Source organism: Abrus precatorius, unplaced genomic scaffold, assembly GCF_003935025.1.
Source record: "Abrus precatorius isolate BTA unplaced genomic scaffold, Abrus_2018 Scaffold4, whole genome shotgun sequence".
NCBI classification, from domain to species: domain Eukaryota; kingdom Viridiplantae; phylum Streptophyta; class Magnoliopsida; order Fabales; family Fabaceae; genus Abrus; species Abrus precatorius.
The window spans coordinates 3,155,941-3,183,709 of NW_020874384.1; the positions used below are offsets into that span (position 1 = coordinate 3,155,941).

The 27,769-nt window shown below is 31.5% G+C and overlaps 1 protein-coding gene across 1 annotated transcript; it reads right to left on the minus strand.

Moving 5' to 3' along the window:
• Positions 1–11,581: 11,581 nt before the first annotated feature.
• LOC113864803 (kinesin-like protein KIN-7D, mitochondrial) lies at positions 11,582–24,746 on the minus strand. The gene is made up of 25 exons (XM_027498929.1): positions 24,277–24,746; positions 24,054–24,151; positions 23,809–23,898; positions 23,504–23,556; positions 22,112–22,177; positions 21,618–21,671; positions 21,347–21,406; positions 20,651–20,729; positions 20,465–20,532; positions 20,116–20,172; positions 19,915–20,019; positions 19,663–19,767; positions 18,716–18,823; positions 18,473–18,604; positions 18,185–18,367; positions 17,301–17,504; positions 16,569–16,709; positions 14,552–14,671; positions 14,375–14,425; positions 14,113–14,160; positions 13,838–13,984; positions 12,792–13,529; positions 12,085–12,214; positions 11,874–11,972; positions 11,582–11,767 (listed from the first exon to the last, which is right to left on the minus strand). The coding sequence occupies exons 1-24, from the start codon at positions 24,609–24,611 to the stop codon at positions 11,887–11,889; spliced, it is 3,258 nt and encodes a 1,085-aa protein (XP_027354730.1). The 5' UTR covers positions 24,612–24,746; the 3' UTR covers positions 11,582–11,767; positions 11,874–11,886.
• Between the last annotated feature and the right edge of the window lie 3,023 nt (positions 24,747–27,769).

A 27,769-nucleotide genomic window follows, 5' to 3' on the forward strand; every position in this document is an offset into this window, starting at 1 on the left:
TGCTTAATTAAACCTAATTCTTTTTAACGAGATTCTAAACTAGGGATTGCTTAATCCTAGGTTTAATTCTAAGGTTGCGTAATATTGGGATGAGAGATTAGAGCCTAACAAATTGCGTAATTTCGTTGGGACCATAAGGTTGATTTTTGCTTGTTAAATTAACCTAATTCATGGGAGAGAGGATGAGTGTTAAATCTTCAGTGGAATGAGGATAGAATCTATGTGAATAAACTAAGGAGTGCTGCTTTCTATTGATTTAATTAATTAAACTTGTTTACTTGTTGGTCTTTATATTGTTTTGAAACCACAAACCCCCATTTTAATTGCTTGTTCAATTAATGCCTTCAACATGTTTAATGAAGATTAATAGTCAATGTTCATGAGAGACAATCTAGGATAACCCTAGTACTACATTAATTTGTTTTAATTTTGATGAGAATTTACGACAAATCTTTTAAACAAAACATGAAAACGCATCAGCAATACATAGGCGATATCTTTTACAAACTAATATATCAAGTTTTGCACGATTTTACAGCTACATATATTTTTTGGATTTTTAATTCAACAAAAGTTGTACAACTTTAACAAGGATACTAATTGGGGACTTATTCACAACTTCCACCGAATTCTTTGTTGCCAACTTTGATCAATGATATTATACAACTAATAAGCTTATCAAACTTGTAAGTTGCATAACAGTTTAATTTAATTAAAAAAAATCACCAACAATCCTAAAAGTATTGGTTAAAGAATTAAAACTCAAAAAAATATTGACATAAAATATTTAACCATTTTTAACATATTTTAATGTAATTTTTAATAAGATTTTATATTTTAATTTTTTAACTATTGTCGTTAATGAGTTATGCAAGTGATATTTCACCAGATGAGCTCTTTCATATTTTAAAGAAACAAATTGAACACATTTTCATTAGAATTGTGAAACAAAACCATGCTTTTAAATTTATAAATGTGATTCATATTCTTTGTCTTCTACTTAACCGATGTTATTCCTTTGATGTGAAAAACAAAGGAGGGAGGTGCTTACCAACAGCAGATTCTGACAGAATCCCTAAAAGGCATTGAAACTAGAGAGGAGGAAATAGTTCAAGTGATTCAAGGATGGGCTTGGCAGTTCGGAAGGTCCTAACCTATCACAATTTTCTGCAGATGCTTGAAGAAATTTGTTATTTGTGGAGCAGATGAACCTAAAACACAAGGATTTCAAGAAATTTAGATGATAATATCTTCAAGCAGGTAGTGTTAGAAATTTTCCTTTTGAACCAAACGAGAATTCAAATGAAACTCAAGAACTATTATGTCATATTATCTATCGAATAGAGATAAGAGGTTATAGGAATACCTTGATCCATCAGCATTAACCTGGGGGTTGCAGCGGAATAGTCCTTTGCTGTAATGATCTCAAGATTGCAGTAGAATAGCCCTTTGGTGCAATGATCTTCCTCAACCAAAATTACCAGATTCCTTAACAGGACTTTATGTTTCTCTTATGATGGGGGCATAGAGAGACGTATTGTTATTTTAGCATATTGGGGACCATGACCAACTTTATGATTTTAAACCTATTAGGGTTCCATCAACCCCTGATGGGCCAAATTCAATCTCCACTTATTGAGCCCATATTCCTTTATTCATATTATTTTTAATTAGCAGTCTAAAGGCTCTCCAAAATTAGATCACTTTTATTGAGTCCAACACAATGTAAATAGTTAATATAAATGCTATAAATAATATGTATTACTCACATTAACTATTAGAAATAAAATTTCTAACAATCTCCCACTTGGGTTTCATATTCATTTAAGCATTTATATCATAAAAATTCTTTATGTGCGCAACTGTATGCTATTCACTTTTAGACTCCTCTTAAACAATTTGGTCCATCTCATACAACAACACGGAACCATTGCAACTTTTATCATAATCCAATCTGACTAAAATACAATGATCACCACAATTGTATGTACACAATGACATAGATCAAATATGGATAAGTGGCATGTAAATTACATACAATGTGATCTTAGTCATGTCTATTTCCAATTGGTCCAAACTTTATTCTTTATAGAGATCAATCCAGAGTGCAATATAATTATTGCAAAATTTGAATAGAGCAGAATGACAAACACTAACTTTATTCTTTAGAAGATGCAAAGGAAAGATCAAACATATAATGTATATAGGACTTCTCAAAACAAGCAATGAACTCAACAGTCATAGTTGAAAGAGCCATAATAGTCCATTTAACAGACTTTCAAGAGATAGCTCCTCCAGCCAACATAAAGATATTTCTATATGTGGAGCGTTTGCGGTCTTGGCATCCAGCAAAATCAGAGTCAGAGTACCCAATGATCTCTAAACTGTCAGACTTCTGATAATTGAGATTATACCTCTTTTGTTCTCTTCAAATAGTGCATTATACGCTTCACTGCCTTCCAATGCTGCATCCTAAGATTTTAAGTATCTGTTCAAAACTCCCACTAGAAATGCTATATTAGGTCAAGTGCAAACTTAAGCACATTAGACTTCCCACAGCTGAAGCATAGGGAATCTTTTGTATTTTGTTTCTTTCGAGGTCATTATTAGGACACTCTTTGAGACTAAATTTGTCTCTATTGGCTATAAGGTGTCTCCTGGTTACTGTCTTTCATGTCGAATCTATCCAAAACTTTTTTGATATAGCTTTTTTGTGATAACTTTATGATACCATCAGAACGATCTTTGAGTATCTTAATACCTAATACAAAAAAGGCTTCACCAAGATCTTTCACTTCAAAAAAATTCTGTGTTAAAAAAAATCTCTTGGTTTCATGCAATAAGCCTATATCGCTGCTAGCAAGCAGTATATCATCGACATATAACACCAAGTACATATGTTTACTCCCCCTGAACTTATGATAAATACAATCATCAACTTTATTTGCTTTAAAACCATATGAGATAACAATTTGGTGAAACTTGTAAAACCTACACAATATCTTATAAAGAAACTACTAATTGTTTTGTGAACAATGAAGGATATTAAGCCTTTTTCATCTTATCAAATTTCTTAAGTTTCTTGCTTAGAGACTATTAAAATTTCACAATTTTTGTGAAGGATTTTCTTTTTTGCCAAAGAATTCATCACTAGCCTATTTACGATGGAATTTGTGACTAAACTTACTTCTTAGCATTACTCATCTCAAAAAAAAAAAATTAACAACTTGATGAAACTTGTAATACCATTGACAGGAAGCTTGTTTGAGACCATAGATAATTTCTTTGCACTCCATAGATTTTGAGCCACCAGACACAATTTTCTGGTTGCATCATATAGATCGTTTCTTTAATGTCACCATTTAGAAACACAATCTTAACATCCATCTGATGGAACTCTAAATCATAATGAGTTGTCAGTGCCATTATTATTCTAAAACAATCCTTTAAGGAAACTTGGTGAAAAGGTTTCTTTGTAATCAATGCCTTCCTTTTGAGTGAAGCTTTTAGCAACTAAACGAGCTTTATATCTCTCGATATTACCTTTTGAATCCCTCTTGGTTTTAAATATACATTTACAACCAATAGGTTTCACACCTTCAAGTAAATTAACGAGATCACAAACGTCATTGTCATGCATTAGCTTCATCTCATCCTTCATGGCATCAATCCTCTTTTAAGAGTTAGAACTATGCATAGCTTGACAAAAGTTGATAGGATCATCCTCTATTAAACCAATGTCATGCTCATGTTCTTGGAAGAACACACTATTATCATCCAGAATTACACTCCTTCTTTCTTTAGTGGATCTCCTTAATAGCACTTCTTGATGTTGTTGAGCTTGCTCTATAAGTACTTAAGGGAGAACCTCATTGTTGTCTTGTGCTGAGACAGTGTTAGGAATAACTCCATCACTGTCATCTATTACTGGAGTAGGTACTAGAACAGTAATAGGCACAAGAACTTGATCATTGTCAATGACAGGTTCTTCCTCAAAGACAACATTCCTTATGTTCTCTTCCTTCCCAAACTCAACATCCTCAAGGAATCTCGCATTTCCTGTCTCAAAGAATGATCTAGTAGTGGGATTGTAAAATTTATTGCACAAGAGCGTTCAAGACAGCCAACAAAATAACAACTTTAAAAGATATAAAAACATACAAGGGTTGAGACTTCTCATGAATTAAAATAGGTAATCGTGCCTTGAATAATCATCTATGAACGTAAGAAATAGTCCATTCCAAGATGCCATAGGAAGTCCGCAAATATCAGTGTGAATTAATTCCAAAACATCCTTAGATCTTTCGACACCTAATTCTCTAGAATTTGTTTGTTTATCCTTAATACACTCAACGCAGACCTCAAAGTCTAACAAGTGTAAGGGTCCAAGAATCTCATCCAACACAAGCCTTTGAATTCTCTGTTTAGAGATATGACCTAAACGTTTGTGCCATAAAGTGGTTGAGTTCTCATTTATTTTACGTTTCATACCACGAGAATCGACGTGAAAGACTTCTTTATTGGAACTAATTGCATCTAGCAAGTATAAATTATCAATTAAAGAACCAGAACCAACAACATTTAAATTTTGACAGAGGCTAAATTTATTATTTTCAAATAAATAAGAAAAACCAAATTTATCCAAACTAGAAATAGAAACCAAATTCCGCCTAAAAGACAGTACAACAAACATCTCAAATAAATCCAAATAAAATCCAATTTTTAACTATAATCTAAATGTTCCGATAGCCTCCACTGTGACCTTGTTGCCATCACCCATATGGCAGTCGGCTCCAAAGACAACCCTACATGGATATGCTAATGTGAGGAGTAGCTCCATAATCTACCCCACCAAGTATCATGTGGTGCAAAAGCTAAACTTACTTCAGAATAAACAAAAGAGAGCATATTATATTTCTTTACACGCCAAGTGGCATATTTGGGACACTTTTTCTTCATGTGCCCAAGTTTCTTGCAAAAGAAATAGGTAGGAGTTTTCTCTTCCTTGTTGGCTTTCTTTAGCTGAGAAGTCTTTTCTACAGCATCCTTATAATTCTCTCTTCTTATTCTGAGAATTTGAGGCCAAATGAGCACTTTCAATCTGTTCTCTTTGTTGCCTTTCCTCCTCTTGCACACTGTGAGAAATTAATTCATTCAAGATCCATTTATCTTTCTGAGTATTATAACTCACCTTGAACTTCTCAAATTGTGTAGGAAGGGAAATCAAAACTAAATGCACAAGTAAGTCATCAGACAATTCTAACTTTAGTGCTTTTAATTTTCATGCAAGATTAGACATTTCCATAACGTACTCCCTTATGTTTCCTTTACCTTTGTATCTCATAGAGATAAGCTTAGCAAGCAAACTGCTTGCATCAGCCTTCTCATTACTGGTGAAATACTTCTCAACAGCATTAAGGAAACCTTTAGCACTCTTACTTTCACAAATAAAGCCTCAAAAAAATTTCTACAATGAATCGCTTCATAATCATCAAGCACATTCGGTTTGAGCGTTCCCACTTTTCAACCTTATCCTCCTCCGGTTTCTCTAAAGTTAGAGTGGGTTTATCAGCCTGAAGTGCCAAATCAAGATCCATGCATCCAAGAATAATCTCGACTGCTTCCTTCCAGACCTTAAAATTTGTCCCATTAAAAATAGGATACTATTAATTTTAGCAGACATGTTAGCAGCGCAAGCAATAGCAACTGTAATATAATATAGTCACAATTAATTATATGCTCATGAACAGTAAATAATAAATGGGAATTGAGCATAAAAAATTATTATTATAGATCCAACAAGATACTAAGCACTCCATCAACCCCAAATGCCTTTGGGCATGAAAGTTGGTTTGTAAACGATACTCTCACACAACGATCAAATTTTGACAGTAAGTTCTGTAAGGTAAAATCCCATCTTTGGACAGAAAATCACCCACATCAATAAATAACTTTATAACTGTCAAAAATTTACCGTCACAGGCATAAGAATATTCAGTCAAATTGTGTTTCACCTGTGGGTGGAAGCACAACCCACATGAATAACCTCATGCTAATTATTATTATAAATTCAACAAGATACTCAGCATGTAACATCCTCTTTTCATTTTTCAATAAATTATGTTTTGTTCAATATTAAGTAGTATTATAGTGCACCTAGAAGAGAATATAAAGGATTCTTTGAAGAATTTTGGTGCAGGACATCTCGCTCAAGCGAGATAGATATTTTAGGATCGGGTGTTTTGGACCAATCTCACTCAAGCGAGATAAGCCTCACTCAAGCGAGAAGGGATAGAGTTGCTCAATTGCCCTATGGGATAGAGTTGCTTAATTTTCCTCTCGCTCAAGCAAGAAGGGAGCTTGCCCAAGCGGGGAGTGGCTGGCCCAACTGAGATAGAGCTCGCTCAGGCGAGGTGTCGCAGAGAAATCTAGAACTCTCTGGACCCATCCTTGCTCAAGAGAAAATACCTCTCGCTCAAGCGAGGATATCAGAAAAATCATTGTCAAGTCAGAGCCTGCTTGCTCAAGCGAGATCGCACGTGTTTGAAGGGTATTTAAGGACTTTTACGTTTAGAAATTTCATTTCTCACCAAAATCACTTCTTTTCCTCTTATATCTCTCTGTTCTCTCCCTTTCCTTCTTAGAGAAAACCCTCAATACTTCTGGATCTCTGCTAAATCAGAGCTCTAACATCCATTCTTCTCAAATCTAAAAAGAATTCTAGTTTTTAGGGAGATTCACCAATTAAAGCGAGAAGTTTCTCTTAGAGCTCACAAAGAATTTAGTGTTTGGACTCATTTCCAGGTAAGAGGAGTATTCTCGAACCTTAGTCGTATTTCTATATGTAATAACCTCATAAGAATCTAAGTAACCTATTTCAGTAATAATTTATGAGATTTTTATGAAAACATATGGTAAAAGTATATTTTGGGTATAAAGAAAAGTATTGGAATTGTTTTGGAAATATATGAGTTAAGTGATGAAAGATAAAGAATACTGAACTCTAGGTTAGAAGACCTTATTGGAACTGAGAAAATATGACAACTAGTTATGTAACACCTTAAATTAATTTCTAAGTAATAATTTTGCAAAATGGGAGTGATAAAATTTTTATTTAAATAAAAGATCTCATCACAAAGTTTCGTAAAACAGTTCAAAACAATAAAGGATTATAAGTTTATATCAAAGACTGCTACAGGACTAATTCAGTTACATCATAATTTCAAAAATATAATTTAAGTCCTATAGCAGTTCATCCTTCCTTCACTGAGTCCGGTGCTGATCGTCTTGGTCACCTGAAAATTAAATATAAGGGTGAGTACTCTACACTATCCAACACACATAAACATAGAAACTCACCTCACATACTACACATTTACTAACATATTTTAAATCATGCATCCACAAGACAAGTATCTCAATCTCAGTCACAATCATCATTGATCATCTATTCTAATTCAAAATCACAGTTTCACACCATGAATGGTCTCTGGTTACCCCCGCCTCGTGAATACCGTGTGGGCAGTCACGAGTCACTCAGCAAAGGTGTTGGTCAGACGTCTAGTCAGAAGGAGAGTGTGTGGCCTGTGGTGCACCCACGCTCACTGTTGGTGTCACCACCACTCTCTCTTCCCCAAGGTATTTCTACCGTCCTCATCTTCCACACCTCCAGTGTATCACTGAACCATCCATAGCATATCATATATGGCATACTTGCCCACATTTATTCACATTACACGGCACATAGGCCCACATTCATTCACCATACTCAGCACGTATGCCATTATTCCCTCACACAACATATTAACATGTCATCCATTTCTAACCATTTACATTATTCAATCATCAATCCTCAACATGCTCACACACATTCTCAATCAAGGATATGTCAATCCCACAATCAATTTACACTTCACTCTAAACACACAATAATTTTCATCACATCACACATTTCCTACTCTCTATCTCAGTCACATTGCAACATTTAACGAAATAAACGGTAAATTAAACATGATGAGATAGGGTAGAGTCCCCCTTTACCTCAAATGAAGACCCACACACCAAATCAACAAGGTAGGCGCTCCCCCACACGAACTTTGACCTAAATACATGGAAGAACCCCATGAGAACCCAAGAAAATCGAGAAATCAGAGGATGGAGATGAGAAACTGAAACCTTAACCATTAAAATCCACCTACAAGCATTCCCTACACAAATCCAACCTTCAATCTTGCTCCCAAACGGATTGAAGGCAATTTAATCTGTGAAATAGGGTTTGGGAGTGAGAGAATCGAAGAAATCTCAAAGGAAAGATAAGAAATGAAACTTCCCCAAACCCTAACCCCTTTAAATCCTCTTCTGGTCACAAAAACGGTACTATCACGTAACGATCAAATTTTGACAGTAAGTTATGTAAGGTAAAATCCCATCTTTGGACTAAAGATCACCCACATGAATAAACAACTTTATAACTATCACAAATTTACCATCACAAGCATAAGATTATTCGATCAAATTGTGTCTCACCTTTGTGTGGAAACACAACCCATATGAATAACCTCATGCTAACATCCATGTAATTTTTAAATAAATCAATTTTTATAACAATGACTGCTTTAGCAATATATTATATCAACTAATTTAATTAAAAAATTACTAGACAAATAACAATTAAAAAAAGGGAGGATCTATAATCTGCTAAATGAAATTTTACTCATTCAACAAGAACGTCTTGATAGGTATAAATTACATATGTACATGTTATATCATTTTATGCAACAATTATATATATACATATGTATGTATTTTACAGCAAATTATATGATTCCAAAGAATGCCAAGCATTATTAAAAAAAAATATTAATATAATCATGCAGCACATGTTATCATATATGTACAAATTATGCATAAGCATTTAGACATATACATATTATTATGCATTTGAACTTCAAACCCCAAAATTAGATGAACCCATAAAATAAACTAAAACCAAATTGATTCTAGAAAACAGAAATCAATCAATCTTAAAATTCAATAATCTAATAGTAATGGGACTCTGACACCACTTGTTAGAAATTTCCCTTTTGAACCATAAGGGAATTCAAATAAAACTCAAGAACCATTACGTCCGATTATCGAATAGAGATAGGAGGTTATGGGAATACCTAGATCCATCGACGTTAACCCGAAAGTTGCAGCGGAATAACCCTTTAGTGTAATGATGTTCGAGATTGCAACGAAATAGCCTTTTGGTGCAATGATCTTCCTCAATCAAAATTACCAAATTGACAAGACTCCATTTAAAAATAACTTAAACATGTTGTCTTAATTATAAATTATTACTTTACTTATAGGTTATTCATTTGTTTAGCACATTTGTTTCAAAATCAATTAACGATAATTCCTATGTTTATATGCTTGATTAATATAAAGTTATTAACACAAGATGGGAGAAAAAAGTGAGAAGAGAGAGGTCATGAAATGAACAATTTAAAACACAAATTTTCATTTACAAATTTTATGAATGAGTTAAAAAAAACAATTACAGTAGTTTGCATTTAAAATAACAATTTGGAAAGATATAAACCATAAGTTACTCGTCGAAAGTGGAGTAAATTATGGTAAGCAAATTGAAGCGAAAGTTCAATCCCTTATGTTCTCAACACTGTGATTTTTCAACTTTGTTTTCTCCTGCACGAGTTACATGATATTTTGAAGGTAATAAAATAATGATCTTAAAAAAGTACAAAAAAATATAAATATAGTAAGTTCAACTTTATTATTCTGAAATAATATCAATACCATTATAACGTTATTTTAATGTATAGATATACTTAATATTAAAATTGTTCATTTATTATTTACAGAAAGGAAAGTTCTTCAAACAATATAAGAAACATGAATTTGAGCATGATTATGATGCACTTGGTGAGATATTCAATTCTAGTAAGAAATTATATCAAATTTTTACATAATTTAAAATGTTACATACTACATCATCCACTTGCTACTTTTCATATTTTGATTATTTTTTATATGTATATTTTTTATTTTTAAAATATTAAAAAATATTATTCTATATATTATACTAATTTTATAAATTTTATAAATTTATTTATATAAATTAATTTAAAAATCCATATTTATACTTATTTTTTTATTATTACACTTGTGGTGGTTATTTAAAATTTTATATATTTATATTTTGATAATAATTTTTAGAACGTAAGAATATATGCACGTATTACCAGAATTCTTATAATTAAATAGGAAAAAATTAAGAGTATACACTTTTAAAAAAATTTAAACCTATTTTTATTATAATTAATTAATATATATAAAATTAATAAATTTATATTAAAAAAACACTTATGCATTACATAAAATTTAAATTATAATTATAGTTATATTATATTTTTATTATTTTTAAGTCTTAAGATGCAATGATAATAATATTTAAACTATTTTAAACAAAAAACATTTTCAATATTTTTTGTTTTTTAAAACAGAAAATAAAAAGTCAAACCAAACGTATTTTAATTTTAAAAATTTAAAAATATTTGAAAATAAAAAATAAAAATAGAAAATATTTCCTAAAACTAAATAGGCCTTAATATACTCTATTAAATGTTTTTAATTATTTAAAAAAGAGAATTAATCATTTTGTGCTGTAGTTTAAAGAAATGTTAGGTATGCATTTATATTCTCTTTACGTTTATTTATCACAGGGTTGACATGGAGCTGCAGTAATATGTTATAAAATCTTGGTAAAGACACGGGTTAATAAATTGAAAATAGAAATTATTTCCATTATTATCTGTGGATCCATTTATCAAAATATTGTTTCATCATTCAAAAGATACGAATATTCATAAAAAAAAGTATTTAACAATTATAAATAAAGAGTTGTGATTGGTAAGTTTTGATTGAAAGTTAATATTAAGAAAAGAAAGAAAAATATTTCTTTAATAATAATTCCTATTTTAAAAATTTTTAAATATAAGAATTTTATAAAATTTTAAAAACTTTATAAATTCATATTTTTTATTTTTTAAAATTAATTTTTCTTTTCATTCTCATTTTTCTGTCCCTTCCGTTTTCTTTCTTCTTTTTTTTCTTAATCTTTCAGCTTTCATTTTAAACTCAAATAAAGTTTAAGATAAATGCATTTTTTAATAGAAAATTAAGAACTAAACAATTTTAAAAATCAAAGAACTATTTTTTAAAAATTATTTTTCTTGAATTCAAGCACGTTCTTGCTTTAATTTTATATTTATTTATTAATAATTTAACATAAAAGTCTTCAAAGTTTGTCATTTCTTTGATAAAAATTTTATATTAAATATACAATTGAGTGTTTTTCTACAACATAAAAGATTAAGGTGCAGACACCTTTGATTATGGATTCAAGGAACTGCTCGCATCGCAAGCTTTTCATTAAAACATCGCAAACCATGAGGGGAAAATGGGGGAAGCTGAATGATCTTATACTCTGCAGAAGACACCGGATATGCAACCAAAAATTCTGCTGTTACATAAAACAAACACACTTCGTGCATATGTACTTCAGCAGTTCTGTTTACACCTTTTCCTTTTTACATTCGTTTTCCCACCCGTTGGTCTCCCCCTATTTATACGGTTTGCAGGGTAAAGTAAAAGAAAAGAGATACTAACAATATACCTTTTTTAACAGTTTTACATGCAAGTAAACTGATGAAAGAATTGCACCCTCGATCATGGATATATTAGTTCAATGAGATAGATCCCTGGAAATTCTACAGCAGTCAAAAACAAAAACATGTTACAACGTTTGTACTTGTACAGCACTCGAATATAGCTCATAAAAGAATTTAAAGAAAAAATTGCAGAAGACCTTTATTTAAAGAGTCAAGATGTAAAAGCAAAAAGCCTATCTGCAATGTTTGTGCGGCATATTGGACATTCAGAGCAAGCAAGTGAACAAGATTTACACACTGCAAAGGCAAACACGAGGTTTGAGATTCAGACTAAAAGATTTGTAAATCCTAAGGAAACTGCCAAAAATTGAGAAGAGCAAATATCCAGACCAGATAGGAAAAGACTTACAACAAAAATGACGACATGGAAGAAGAATTGCTGCAGTTGAAGATTCAAAACATACTTTACAAACATGGGAATTGGCATCTCCGTTCCCAAGGTGCCTGACTTCTTTTTCCTTCATCTCTTGCATGCGTGCCTGAAAGCATGAACTACAGATCAAAAAATGTACCTTTGGAGCTTTTTTGTTGCTTCACAAGTTACAAGACTGTACAGCAAATGGGGTGCTTTCTCAGATCGACTCACCCAACAAATTTCAAGATATTTATCATGCAAAGTAAGAGTAGCACAGTCCAAACAATTGCATAGACTGCACACTGACATAGAATTTCGGTTCCTTCTTGGTACCAAAATCTTGTAGCAAACGACAGAAACGGTAAAATAGCAGGACATAACCAAGGCTCCTTGAGAATGTCAAAAAAGATTGTTTCAGAGAAAAAGTAGCTTGCAATCATAAAATTAAAGACTAGCCGTTTTAAGAACATGAATTGCACGACAAACTGAGAGAGCAGTCTGAAGTTCATCATATGCGAGGCCCAGGAGTTTATCCTACAAAAGATGTGGAGGGGGGGCTTTGGACTTCCAAATGAGTCTATCGAGGAAGAATTTATGGCTATTTGAAGAGTGACACTATTTAATACTCAGGATCTAACCAAATAATAAGTTCAAAATTTCCATGATAAAAAACATACAAATAAATGTAGAATGGTTGTTACCTTAAGACGAACAACCAAAGGCTCTGCCTGGGGAATTTCATTGTCTGTTTTTGATACATCTGTTAAAATATGCTCCTTGGGGAGAATACTACTTTCAATGTCATTAGGTTTCAGATCATTTGTATGTGCTTCTACATCAACATTTTTTTCGTCAATGTTTGATTCTGGGATAGCACCTCCTTCTTTCTTTAACTTAGCAACAAGAACCCACATATTTGCTAAATCATTCTCCAAGGAGGCTTCTTTTTTCTTGCCCTCCTCAAACTTTTTCCTGTACTCCTCTTCCACAAATTCCTTTTCAGCTAATGCAGCCTCAAGTGCTGCCTCTCGCTGTTTCCGAGCCTGCAGCTCCATCTTCAAATCATTAGCATCAAGATTCCACGACTCAAACTCATCCATACCAACTCCCAAAGGTTCATTAGCACGGATAGAAATTCTCCCCTTCCTCCCAGGTCTTGCATCATTATACTTGCGGCTAACTCCTTTGACTGTTTGTACAACAGCATTTCGAGTGTTGGCCAGGTCTCGAGCAGCCATCAATTCTTTCTCCAACTTTGCATTCTGCAAGGAAAGTTTTGTCACTTCCCCTGCCAAATTCTTCAATTCCACAGCAGCCGCAGAGGCCAATTCTTTGGCATAAGAAGCTTCTTCAGAGAGTTTCTGATTCTGCACATGTAAACCGCTATTCTCTTCTGACAAGTGAACTTGCTCTAGCTTCAGTTTTTCATTTTCAATCTCCTGCGAACAAAGGAAAAAGTCAGTTGCGCAGTTCAATCGAATCAGAACTGTAAATTGGACAATAATAACTATTGTTTACGCTACTATTTACAAATATTTAGTTGCATAATCCTTAAAAATGATTTTAAATAGTAGTCCTAACTTGATTTTATCAATAAAAACAACAGACAGAAGGCGGAGTACATATACTGACAAGCAAGGTAACATTAACAAAGAAAAGAAACAAACCAAACCCAAATGAAAGAGAATTCAGAAAGAACATAATACTTTTCAATCGTTCAATTCAAAAGCAAAATATTTGCAGTTACCTGGGATTGTATTTTCCTTTTCAACTCATCTATGTTTTCTCCAGATGGACATTGATCTACTAGCACTAACGAGGTACCAACTGTAACTGTTGCCAGGTGCTGCTCTAGCAGCTTCACCTTTTCTTGCAGTTCTCTGTTTTCAGAACACTATCAACAAATTACAAAAAAAAAAAAAAAAGGGAGGGTGTCAACAAATACAATTTCATAATTAAATGTGGTTTTCGCTACATCTTCAACTTAAGGAAGAAGAAAACAGTGAAGAGATAAACACGTACCTTATTATTTAACTGTTCTTGAAGGACACGGTTGTCTGCAGATTTTAACTATAGATATATATATTTAAAAATATTAATTATTATAAGCGAATAATCAATGGAACTTGCATATTCATAAATTTATATTCCATATTAAGAATAAAAATTGTAAAATGCAATGGCAAAAACCTAGCTTGAAAAAATCAGTGTTTTGAAAACGAACTGATGAGTGATGACTCAAGATGAAACCTTAATATAGATGAAATAGTAGAATAGTACACACCTCCAGCTCAAAGGCCTTTTCATCACACTGAGCCATTAATCTTGTGATTGTCTGCCATGACAAACCAACAAACGAAAACAAAATTATAAATGAGTTTTGTTGAAGCATTCACATAAATATACAACCTTCAATTCTATAATACAGAAGAACTCCAGTTTCAAAATTCAAAATAGCCACCTGCTGCATTTCAACCACTGATGAGTTAGCTACGGAAGATTCACCACTTTCAATTATTCTTTGTTCTAAAACCCTCATTTGCTTCCTTTTTTCTTGGATATCTTGTTCCAAGTTCTCAATCTGTAATCAGAAATGCACACTTTCCATATAATCCATTTCTAACAATGAGTTAAAACAGCAACATATGGCATTTCAATTAATCATTAAAGTTACGTGCGGGATTTTTTGTAACATGGCGCACCGCTGCCCCGTAACATTTGTGCGTGTAACTGCTTGTGTTTGGAAATACATCAACTCATGTGACAACGGACATTCTTAAATTTAAATAACAATAGAAAAAATAAATATATAAGAAATAAAAGTATAATCATCGTTAAATAATAGTAAAATTATGCGTCGTGCAAAGACTTCAAAATTAATTTGCATTATTTTATTAGATAAGATTTTTTTAAGTAAAAAATTATAGAAATTATTTTTTTAATCAAGATATACAAAATCCATGTGTAGTGTCCTGAAATTCAATAATTACAATTCAATTCAAATAACTTATTTCTATATATTTTTTACTTCAAAATTTTAGTATTAACTAGATTTAAGCAATAATATTTAACTGAAATAAAATAGAATGACATATTTAACGTAAGAAAATTTATGTGGCCTAATTAAAAGATGAAGATGATAGTTCATAAAACCTTTGGATTTAAGAGGAGTGATTGAATCCAACAAATTGCAAGTGTTACAAATTAAAAATGAATTAAAAAAAAACTAGAATACCATTATAGTAAAATACAAATTAATTTATGTATCTATAAAATATTTAGATAAGTAAAACATCGTTTCATTAACAAGCGCCTTTATTCAATCAAACTTTTCTTTTCTCGGGTAAATTTGATTTTTTTTACAAATGAAATTTTTGTATTTTTTAAAAAATTAAATTAAGATTAATTTCTTTGGTACATAATAATAATAATAATAATAATAATAATAATAATAATTAATAGTAATAAGCCAAAATAGAAATACTGAATTATCTTCACTTTTGACTCTCATTTTGTAAGTTGTATTTTCACTAATATTGGCAAAGGCCCAAAATTACATTTAATATTTTTGTAATGAGATATTTTTTTTCTCAGGTTTAATTCATGTAATATATTTATTCAATATAACATGTACTTATAACATATGTTGTTAAAAAAATTATCAAACAAATTATGTTGTCACATTTCTAAATACTTTATTGTGCAAAGGAAAAGAAAGCGTACTTATTTTTGCTTTTTATCATTACCTTCAGTATTATATATATGATATAAAATACGCATGTTCAAAGGACTACGACAACCACCAAAACTCATTAGATGAGGATATTAAAAAACTTAAAATGAAGATAAAGTTGAAAAGTAAAAAAGAAAGTTAAAAAAGTAAATATGAATAAGCAGGAGTGCCAGTAGGCTTATCTTATTCTTATCCATAGATAAAGCTGCTATGTGAAAAGTATATATGGATGCAATGTGCATGTCATTTGATTACGTCGCCAATTTTAGCATACCCGCTTGTCATTCTAAATTTCTAATTGCTTTTATATGGAAAAATCATAAGTATGCTAAATTAGTAAACTCCTAAAGTAACTTCCAATATTGTATAAACTGGGTATTTTATTCTATAACATTTTAAAAACTTTTTAATAATTTTAATTTCATAAAGAATAATTTCTTTCAATTTATTTATTTTTTATTTTATTAAAGTATGCAACAAATATTTTTTTAAATCAAGCACTAAAATGTCCGGTTCATAAAAAGTTATTAATTTTCATTTTTTATTTTACTTTTTACTGGCATTTAAAAAATGATATTTTATAAAATTAGGGACAAATATTTCTTTTTAAATTTAACACTAAAACATCTGATTCATACAATTTAAATGACGAATTTAAAGATTTCCTCTGATAAATACTTTATTAGCCCTTCTCACCTACCAATACGTTTGAGAGCATCACAGTTCAAAAACAAGGCAAGAATACCTGTGTTTTGGAGCTTTCAGGATCATTTACAGACTGCTCCATTAAGCGTTTCAGAGTGCTGGTACTGAAAGCAATGTCTCCAGCTAGCATTTTGACTTGCTCGACTAGAAGATCCATCTCATCAGACATTGCCATCCCTCCCTATAATTCAATAAGCAGCCAAAAAAAGAATTTTATGAAGGGACAAAGAAACAAACCACAGAAAACAAAAATAGATACAAAAAGCAGCACGAAACCCACATTATTTTTAAACGGTTTTTTTTTAAAAATAATATATATATATATATATATTCAACAACGTGCATTTTAATATAAATTGACATTGTAAAATTCGAACACATTAAAATCGTTTTTTCAAAACATTCTAACAAAGGAGATTATATCATTATTTAATATAAATAATTTGTTTAGCAGTCAGAAAATAAAAGAAAACAGTTACACATAAATAATAAAAACAGATGAAATCATGCACAAGTCACAAGGGTAGCCCATGTGTACACGTCAGCTGAGTATGAGCCAAGTGTCAACTTAAAATGAATTGGACAATATATTCCTTAGCTAGCTTTTTGAATTAAGTTAGGTTAATCCTCAATTCTAATACGCTTTTTATCTGCATTAATTTTTCCTGAACTGTCACGCATTTCCCAAAGCTAAGGCATTTAATGGGGGGCATATTACGGAGTGAGATTAACAAACAAGTATTGACGAGGGGAAGGGGAAACATGAATCTACCGCTGGTTTCCTTGTTCTGCTGATGAGTTCACCAGCTTGCGTCGATTCAGCGATGATACTGCTAGTTGGAGAGAGTTCTTCGTTTGGTCTACTTGACGATCTTCTATGTCTAACATCATGAGACGGATCAGATGACACAGTGGAAACATCTTTTTGACTCTCATTTTCGATCAAAAGAGATGCTTCACGTAGGGCATCAAATTTCTGGAAAAGGAAAAAAAGAATAAGCTAGGTTTACCTACTCTTTACATGTTCAATAAAAATACAGTCATGCAATGCAAGGTTCAGATGTAAAGAAAATAACTTTCTGAAAAATTAAATATTTGAATACATGTAGTTAAGTAGAACACAAGAATCAACACAACCTAAAAGAATAAGCAGCAGAGGCCTAAGAATGGTTTATAGTTTATACCCCCTCACGAGAACGCCATCTGGACTTGAAATGTAGACAACGCTTGGGGTTGATGTATATTGTGTTGAAATTTAATTTAATTGTGAAGAAAGAAGCAACAAGGATGAAATACTTGACCACTTTATTAAAAAAGCATTGTGATATACTTTTAAAACCAAATATCAACCTAAAATAATGACCTACTCGGGAGTATAAGAGGCTCATGAATGATTGTATATATCTAACATAAAGTGCGAAAAGCAAAGACCTACTATTAATGAACAAATTCACTGACAGAAGAAATAAACTCACTACCTAGCAGTCAACAGCTAAAATTTGTCAGCTATGGAGATTTAGAATATGAAAAGAAACTCAATCTGCAAATAATATTGCAGCAGATCATTATACAGAGTTTCAAAGTACGTGCACTTTTGGAAGAATATTAAAAAGAATGGTAAAACACACTTATACACCAATTAAAGGAGGAACTCACATCATCCTCGCCAACGGAGTGACTTCGATGGTGGCTGGGAGCATCAGATAGATATCCCGGAATTGCATTCTTTGATGAAACCAGAATGAGCTTGGTTAGCCTCTGTATCCGACTCATAAGAGCAACCTTCGCTTCTTCCTCTTCTTCCAATCTTGACTGCATTTTCACTTGACCTTCTTCCAACTACTCGTATATCAGTATAGAATAAGAAGCAAAACTCGTTATTCAATCACCACAAAACCACCGTAATAAAAGAAAAATATGAAAACAACTCGGGGAGCTAAAAACCTTTTGCTTTAAGCTCATAATTTCCTCGTGGTTGACACCAAGTTGAAGCCCTTTCTTCAGCTGATCAAGTTCGTGTTTGAGGACTGAAATTTCTCTCTGGTATTTCTTAATTAGAGATTTTTCATCAATAATCTGCTTTAACAAATAATTCAAGAATGAATCAGAAAACTCCTCACGCACATTCTAATAGTCATGCAGTTCTTTTTTATGAATAAGTGGCTAATAAATTGATTTTGAGTGGACCTTATTACGTGAGGCGTATATTTCTACTCTCTTGGCCCTGCTAGCAAACTTCAAGGTATTGTGAGTTTCTTCCAAATTACTGGATGCCGGAGTTACAGTGCAGATTAGCTGAAATTTCCATGTTAAAGCCAACCTTAATATCGTGCAATGGTGCTCATGCAGACATTTTAACGTACTTTGTTCTAAAACACCCATGAAAGAGAAGAAAGCGAAAGGAAAGAACTTAAAAAGCCATAGCCCTATATTTAAGGGAACTATTGCAACAAATCAGGGTTCAAATCGTAAATTTCCATGCTAATTTTTGAATGGTAAATCGCATCAAATTGTAAAATTCAAAAATACAAGGAAGAATGCTTGAAATATATCATATAAATGAATAAAATGATATATAATGCTTAATGTAATAATTTTTAACCACAAAATGAAAAAACAACTTACTCATAACCATAAGTCTAACAAAATAAATCATGTCACAATTAAGTCTGTGAAGCCTTTTATTTCAGAACATTGAAAAGAGCAATGGAATGGCCAAATATAATGCATACAATAGAATGAGTAAGTGATGGTGTGAAATGTTTCGACACAATGAAAACAGAAAATCAAACTGATTAAATAGGGTGTATTTAGCAGTGTTTCTTTTCATTTAACAAATTTAAACTTTGACTTCTCTATTGCTTTGATCAGAAATGGTGAAAAAGTATAAAATAAGGAATCGTTGAATCACGAGAACTGTATCGATGATGTAGACTCACACCAACCCATCCATACATGGCAAGATTTAAAGTCATTTGCAACTCATCACATAATACGAACCAAGAATGGGTACGATTTTAATAACTTGGGCCTATTGAAATAGAATGATGACTCAACAATTATACTAAACTAAAGGCACAACAAATACAGTTACAGAATTTGATAGATAAAAGTGCAGTAGAATCAAAACTCACTGAAACATGGCCATGCCCACTAAGTGAAGACTGCAGGAGGCGGGTAAGCTTTGAGTCTCGATATGGAACATGAGATGCTTTTCCCTCGCTCAATTTTCCAATAACCTTTAAATTAAAACCATAAAATCAAGACTGCAGAAGGCAGGTTTTATAATATTTTGCAAAGATGTAAATTGCAAATTATCTAACTGGTGATCTCAGGTCATAGTAGAACTTCATAGCCAAAAAATATGAGAAATGTACGACACCTACAGTTCCAAGTGTCAGAAGACTTTTGTTTATGTAAGATCCTTCTTTTCTTCTTAATCCAGTTGTTTCAGTTTTCGAGCTCTCAGATCCAGCAAGATCGATCAAATTCTAATAGAAGGAAACAAGCCAAAAGAATAAAAATGAGAAGAGACAACCAATGAAGTGCATGTGTTGTCTTAAAAGTTTTTAATAATGTTCACATACAAGCTGAGAGAAGACCACTCCATCATAATCTTCACCATGGGCACTGCTTTCAATCATCTGCGGATAGCAATAACAATACAGGTCAGGAGTGAAAAAAAAGGCCCAACGAAGTCCAGGAACAAAACCACATATGTCAATATGTTACTTAGCAAAATTAAACATTTAACCAGCATATAGGAGAAGTAGTAAAACATCTAAGCAGAATGTACGCATGCAACTTAGCCATTCAAAAACCTACGGCCAGGCTGTGATGTAGATTATTTCCTTTGACAATTGGATCCAGTGTAGAAAAAGGTTGCTTTGAGCCTTTGACAATAAATTTTAATACCACAATTTCAAGAATGCTTACTAGTGTAAAAATTGTGTGACTTCGGCTGCTAAAGAGGTTAAAATTGTTTGATCCAACATGACGATGTTCTGCCATCAAACAACTTCCTTATTAATAAAGCTTCTGAACCAAGTAACCAACAATTAACCATGAGAGTTATAATAATAAAAATAATTGGAGTTAAATATAAATATTGTCAATTTATACCTTCTCCAGCAGCAATAAAGGAAAGAGCATGTCCGGGAGACAAAACAACTTCTTCCTTTATACCCTCCACATAAGTTCCCTGAAATACAGGCCAACATAAATCGTTGGTTATATGATCTCAAACTAGTATTGAGCAAACAATGAAATTGTTTGAAGAGTTTAAAATAGACAATATTTGTCTAGATTCTACTCCAACAACAAATGTTGTCTTTGATTTTTCTTAAAGGAAAAATTAACATAGAAATGAAACTTTTATTTATAAAGAAAATATTAACCTCAGAGCAACTAATAATAGAAAAAAATATTAAAAAAATTTATTTATTATACTTTTATACTTTAATGCAATGAATGTGTCCTTTTCCAATAAAAAATCTACTACTTTTGGATGCTTAAACACAGTCTTAAGATGTGGTTAATAAAATTCCATTTACAAACAGAAGACAATTTAAATTGATGAAAATAAATAAATAAACCTTCAAACAATGAATCCCCTCATTCCATCAATGTTCACACTTCACACTCTAAAACAGGTTTTTAGTTAGTTCTTAGATACATGCCATGCCATGCCACATTTCAAAGACAATTAGAAATATCAATTTCATGTATCAAAAGACAACTGAGAATAGAGTAACAAAGAAACGTGCAAAGAATTAACTCAGATATATAAATAAGATTCCAATTTCAAAAAACATTAACCTGTGCATCTTCTCTAACACGTAAATTTTGGCTAGTCGGGTCAAGCAAGTCATTTATTACCTGATACGAAGTAGAAACAGGGAAAACATCTATTAAAACAAAAAAGAAAAAAAAAATCAGACAATATAAAAAGTAAAGTGACAATCAGTATTGCAAAGTGGCATGTACCAGGAAAATATAGTTGAGTCAAGGCAGAAAGAATTGCAGTTAATTATGAACTGAAGTACTAAACCAAGTTCAGAAGTGTGCACACAATTTGTTCTGCATTTACCTCATTGTATATTTCTAGATATGACACTCGGAGTAAGAACTCTCTTCCTGGAGTCTGCGGTGAATACAAATAGTCATTCCAAGCAAATTACAGCAATATAAATTTAATAAAAACAATAGAATATTCCATAACTATGCCAAGTAAAAGCAGAAACAAGTAATTATAAATAAAAAATGAGTATTAAGATGTCTTACCAATCAAGACATGCAGCACATGTATCCTTATAAAAATAACAAAACCGGGAATAAATTTTGACTTTTGATTGGGAGGTAATGGTATGGCACGGTATGCAAGACAAGTAGATGCCAACTGGCCACCAGTACAGTACAGCACAAAGCAAGAGAGAGTATTGATTTGATAACAAATACAAAGAGATTGTTTATTTTTCAAAGCATATATTATAACAAATAATGGGTGGTGCTGCATGTGTTTCGAAATAACTAATGTATAACAATGGCTTAACCAACATTTACTAAGTTTGCATGAAAACTCACATCTTGGATAATGCTGAAAACATCTTTTATAGCCAGTGGTATGATGCCAGGAGAATTTTGATCTCCCTGCAAATATCATTATTGAAAAGAAAATCAGGAATACCACAACTGAAGGGATCACATCAATTAAAAAAGGTATACCATGAAACAGTTTATAGGCAGAAAGTGACTTGAAAAAACAACTAATATAAGCTAAACAGTAGCAAGAACTGCAAGTTAGCCAAATGTTTGATTCCCAAATCACCCCACTAGATCTCCAATTTAACATGTGAAGTCGCAATACTTAAGTACACTATATAACCTGTACTTAAAAAATAATATGTACCAATCAATCAAATGAACCTAAAAAATGGTTGCCAGATTGATGTGATAATTGATCTACTCTCAAATCAAATGATTCAGCTCAAGTGTTGAAGTACAAGGTCCTTGTATAAAGCTAATGTATCGTACCTTTACATTAACAAAAAGACCTTTTTAACTAAAATCATACTTTTAGTTATACTTCTTTTAATTCAACCAACACTATCTATATCTCTCAAGGGCACTGCTAAATTTTAGCTTCCTGTAAGAATGATCTCAATCCAAGAAATTTTCCATTTGTTAAATGATAACAAATATAGTGCTCGATGGTAGTTCACCAGGTTGTCTATTACATGAAACAGACAAACTAACTATCTTAAGAGTTCCCCCGGAAACTTCCTTACCCCTAACCAAAGAATCATCAAACAGTAGCTGAAAAGATTTTATGCTCACATTCTTCCGGAGAATAACATAAAAAAATAATTCTTAAAAGAAAGTTGTTTTCATGTGGCGTATGTGCTGTTGTGTTAGAGAACTCATATCAGAACAAACTAGTAACTTACCAAAAAGATCTAACAATTGAAAACTGACAAATAACCTACACCACGTTATAACACTCCTGTTCAAAATATATACTGTTCAACATTATTCACTCACGACGACTTAGAAAATTATAAAATAGTATCAATAACAATAAAATATACATTTGACTAACTTATCCTCCATTAAAACACTCAAATTATCATCATTCCATTAATGGTCTCTATCATTCTTCAAAATAAACTGAACCAAATCTGTAATTACTGAAAATATCAAGGGATGAGGATAGAATTGGTAAAGAAAAGCATAATTAAATATGTTTTTGATATTCTAAAGATAAACTGAAACAAAACAAAATTCCTAAACCGCCAGATATTTTAAAATGAATGGACTAATAAATAATATCCCGTAGTAAAAGTCAATGTAATTTAATGACAAACTTTATGTTGCAATATGATAGATAAGAGGTAAAACAATAATTTGACTTTCAACCTAAAAACTCCAAAGAACAAAGATAAAAATCAATACATTAATTTTAAAAGTGACACTTACGTGCATAGTATGTGTCTTACCACTACTCGTCACACCATAGGCAAACACAGTTCCTGCAATGTTTATCATAAGTTATCTTTCAAAAACGAAGCTAACTCCACCAGGCACTTGAACACTAAACCAATAAGCAGTACATATTAACCATTGAAATCTAATTATTGACTACATACATGAGTTGAAACTAAAGCAGCTTCCATCAAAGAAACACAATGACTCGGTAGTTGGTACCAAATAAGACACCGCTTAAAAACATCACATTCCTATTGCAATATATAATTTTGAATTTAGATAGTAATATTTCATACCATTGACCCCTTCCATGGCAGCCTTCACTACAGGTTTTGCAGCTACTTCATACACCTCATCAGAATTTGTATGTGGCCCAAACACTCTATCTGCCACAAATCAAATCAAAATTCTAACGTCCATATCCATAATTTCTACACCAAAAGCAAACAATATCACCAATTTCCTAGTAGAAACCTAAGACTAACTATTCTCCACTAATTCCCCACAAAATCACGCCAAGAAGAATTAGAAATGAAAATACCAAATGCATAAGCAGTAGCTGGATTATATTCATTTCTCACAATCGTATCACCATCCGCATACCACGCGATATCATCCCCTCTCTGATACTCCCTTTCACTGCAACCAAAACCGTAACCACTCATTTATCAGATAACACAACGCTTAACAAAACTGAATGATTCAGTTCCTCTCGTTTTCACAGCGAATGGATCTGATACTATAACCGCGGATCTATGCATTACCTCAATGGTCTGAACCGAATCGTGACCGAAATGCTATCGCGAGACCTGGACGAATCCACAGGTTCCATGATCACCTCCTCCATCCCGAACTCCACCGGTGAAGGACTACCATAACCGTAGAAGGTCAACTCACTGTGACCGCGATTCGGAGTCATGGATCGGCCACTGAGTCCACCACCACCGGAGTTAAAAAACGACGACGTAGAAGAACAGGAGCGAGGCATTAACCGTCCGTTGGTGAAGGAAGAAGAAGATGAGGAAGAAGAGGAGTGTGGAGTGGAGGGTTTCCGGTGTGAAAATGGCGAGCTACTCCTTGCTCGTGAGGATGAGGCCATTCATTGACTCGCCGAGTTAGTGAGTCAAGCGAATAAACCAGCAAAATATGAAGTAAAGGGAAACAATAGAAGAAGAATAGAATGTGTCAGAACTCTCACATGGCAATAAGAAAAAAAAAGCTAAGAACATATTAGTTCTCTTTTTTCTTTTTATTTTTTCTTTGTTACTTTGACGCTTTAAGGTATGATTATCACAGAGAGAGTGTTTCGTCTTCTCTAAGACAATGAGCGTTGCAGTGGGAGAGAGAGAAAGAGAGTAGGTGGAGAAAGAGGTGAAAATGGTGAGAAAATGTGGGAGATGGTCTCAGTTTAAATTTATTTTCTTCGTTGTAATTTTGAGTTTTTTATGGGAGGGATTTAAATTTTGATTTGGATATTCCAAGTGCCCACGTGTCGGATGAAGAGATTGAGATGGGTTTTAAAACTCGTAGAAGGTTGGAAGCGCCCGCGCAATAATATAAGCGACGAATGGCTTTGAAAAAGTAAGGCTAAAATTGGGTTTGAGCGGGAGTAACACGAATCATCAACACAAGACTTAAACATTTTTACATTAACTAAGTCTGATGTGTTAAATTTAAATATTTGGTTTTTATTTAGTATAATAATTTTATAAAAAAATTAATATATATTTAATAAATAAAAATTATAAATAATATAAATATTTAAGTTTGGCACTCAATATATTAATATTATTACTCTTTTATACCATGATAATTTTTGTATGATTTTATTTTGCACATTTTAATATTTACTTCAAGTAAAAAAATATTTCAAAAAATACCGACATTAATTCATAAATTTTTACAAAATATATAAATGTGATAAGTTCTTTCTACTGAAAAAATATTCGTTAATTTTTAATATAATAAATATTTCTAATAAAAAAAAATTTAAATACTTAAAATTAATATAAAAAATAAAGAAAATAAAAGGTATGTCTTTGTTATAGCACGTAACTTATATAATTTAACTGTTTTCGTTATTTAAGCAGCACTTGGCCCAATATGGGTGTCAAAATAGGATACTTAACTTGATTTGTGTTGATCCAATTCAAGATTTCAAATTCATTTAACATGGATTAAAAAAAACTCGATTAAGGATTATTTTATCTGTGAATTACAATTAATACGCTAGTTATACTTCCAAAAAAAAACAAACACAAAAATGTTTATGAAACGACAGAATCACACTTTTAAGAAAGTTTATTATTTGCGTGGATGCGAAATTATGTGATGTCATCATATCCGGTATTACCTTATTTATATTTTAGGTCATCTTATTGTTATTTTTTAGAATTTTTAGTGAATATTTGGATAAGTTAAAAAAAACCATTACTTAATTTATTAAAAAATCATCTCATAAAACTACAAAAAATTATATTTTAAAAAATACAAATTAAATACGTACTTAATTTGTAGTTCTCTTTATTATTTTGTATTCGTTTACATTTAGAGCATATTTAAACAATACAAATAAAATTTTTACTTGTACTGTGTTTAGATAGAAAGAAGGAATTAGAGAAGGAAAAGATAAAAGAAGGTTTGGTGTTTAGATGAAAAGAGAAAAAGGAAAAAAAATTGAGTGAGATCTATATAAAAAAGAAAAAATCCCCAAAATGGAGAGAAATAGGAAGGAGAGAGGAGAGCGAGGGGTGACAGAGGGGTTTTGGTCTTTTGGATAATTTTTTTTATTGAAAATATTTATATAATAAAATTATAGAAAAACATTAGGAAATTTTCATTAAAAATATTACAATAAAAAAATAATTAATTTATAATATAATCTAATTGTTTTTACTATATTTTTATTCATTTAAACAAGAAAAAAACTTTTTTTCTTCTCTGTCTTTTATTTTAACTTGTTTAAACATTAAATCCATTTTGCTTTTCTTTTTTTCCTCTGTTGAACCTTCGTACAAGCGGAACGTAAAAGATGATTTGAAATCTTTTTGGTATTTGAAGGTGGAGTCACGGCACCGTTACCGCGGTTGCATGCGTTAATGCGCAGTGCTTCTTGTTAGACAAATTTGGCGACATGAATAGAAGACGATGAACGAATTAATATAGACGAACAAAATATAATTCAACTACCTGAGCTAACTCACTCGTGAGTTAAAAAACTTGCCCATGCATGTGATTTGCAGAGGTACACCCTTCTCTTTGTACCAGAGGTATCTCGAATCTCAGTTGTATTTTTTCTCTACGGTTCCTGATTTCCTCCAATCGCAGTTAGTAGTTTTATTTGTGGACAGTCAATCCATGAGTTTGGATGTAATTTAACATTTGTCCATTAAATCATTTTGAAAGCACTTATTCAAAACATTGAAGTTGTATGAATTTACAAAGGTGGAACAGCTTTTTCATAAACATGAAAATTAAACGAGGAAACCATAATCTTTAAAGATTAAAGCATTGTTTGCGACGTGTTTGGAAAAGATGAGTGGGCAAGATTTATATTTTAAGTAAATATATTAACATAAATTCATTGTATTGTTGTATTTATCATTACAAATGATATATAATTTTTTAATTTAAAACTAAAACATATATCTTCTTTTATTTAACACAAACATACTTTGAGGTTGTATTTGCAGCTGATTTAAAAAAAAAAAAAAAACGGAAGAATTATGTAATGTTTATTTATGTTTAAAAATTTTTAGATAAAAAAAAATATTATTTATAAACTTCTTAATATCCTATTAATTTCATATTTTTACGTTATCTCAATTTAGAGAGTTTTGTATTAAATCTCTTCTCTCTTTCATTTCAAAATATTTATTTCTCTCATTTTTCAAACTTTTAAATAAAGTTTAAATGATTAAACTAACGGTATTTAATTCTTATAAAGGCTTATTTTGATATTTATAATAAATAAATAAATATTTTTTTCTTATTTAAAAAAATAATATTAGATAATATTTTCAGATCTTAATAGAATATTAATTATTTTATTTCAATTTCATAACTAAATAAATGATAAATGTAATAGTTTTCAAGTATATTGTGAGTTAAATACTTAGCAATTAAACAAGAAAATAATTTATTGTCTTTCTTAATCTTTATAAAAAAAGTTTTACACAACGTTTTTTAAATAAAGTAATAAAATATGGCATCTATCTTTTGAGAATTAATAGTTTAGAGTATGTTTAATTTCTGATT

What these genes read in the sequence shown, in the direction of transcription:
- LOC113864803 (XM_027498929.1), bottom strand. Translation starts at nt 24,611, where the DNA reads ATGGCCTCATCCTCACGAGCAAGGAGTAGCTCGCCATTTTCACACCGG. An exon ending in GTAAGACACATACTATGCAC is followed by an intron (nt 22,178 to 23,503) that starts GTAAGTGTCACT and finishes TGATATTTGCAG; the next exon opens with GGAGATCAAAATTCTCCTGG. An exon ending in TTATGAGCTTAAAGCAAAAG is followed by an intron (nt 18,368 to 18,472) that starts GTTTTTAGCTCC and finishes ATATACGAGTAG; the next exon opens with TTGGAAGAAGGTCAAGTGAA.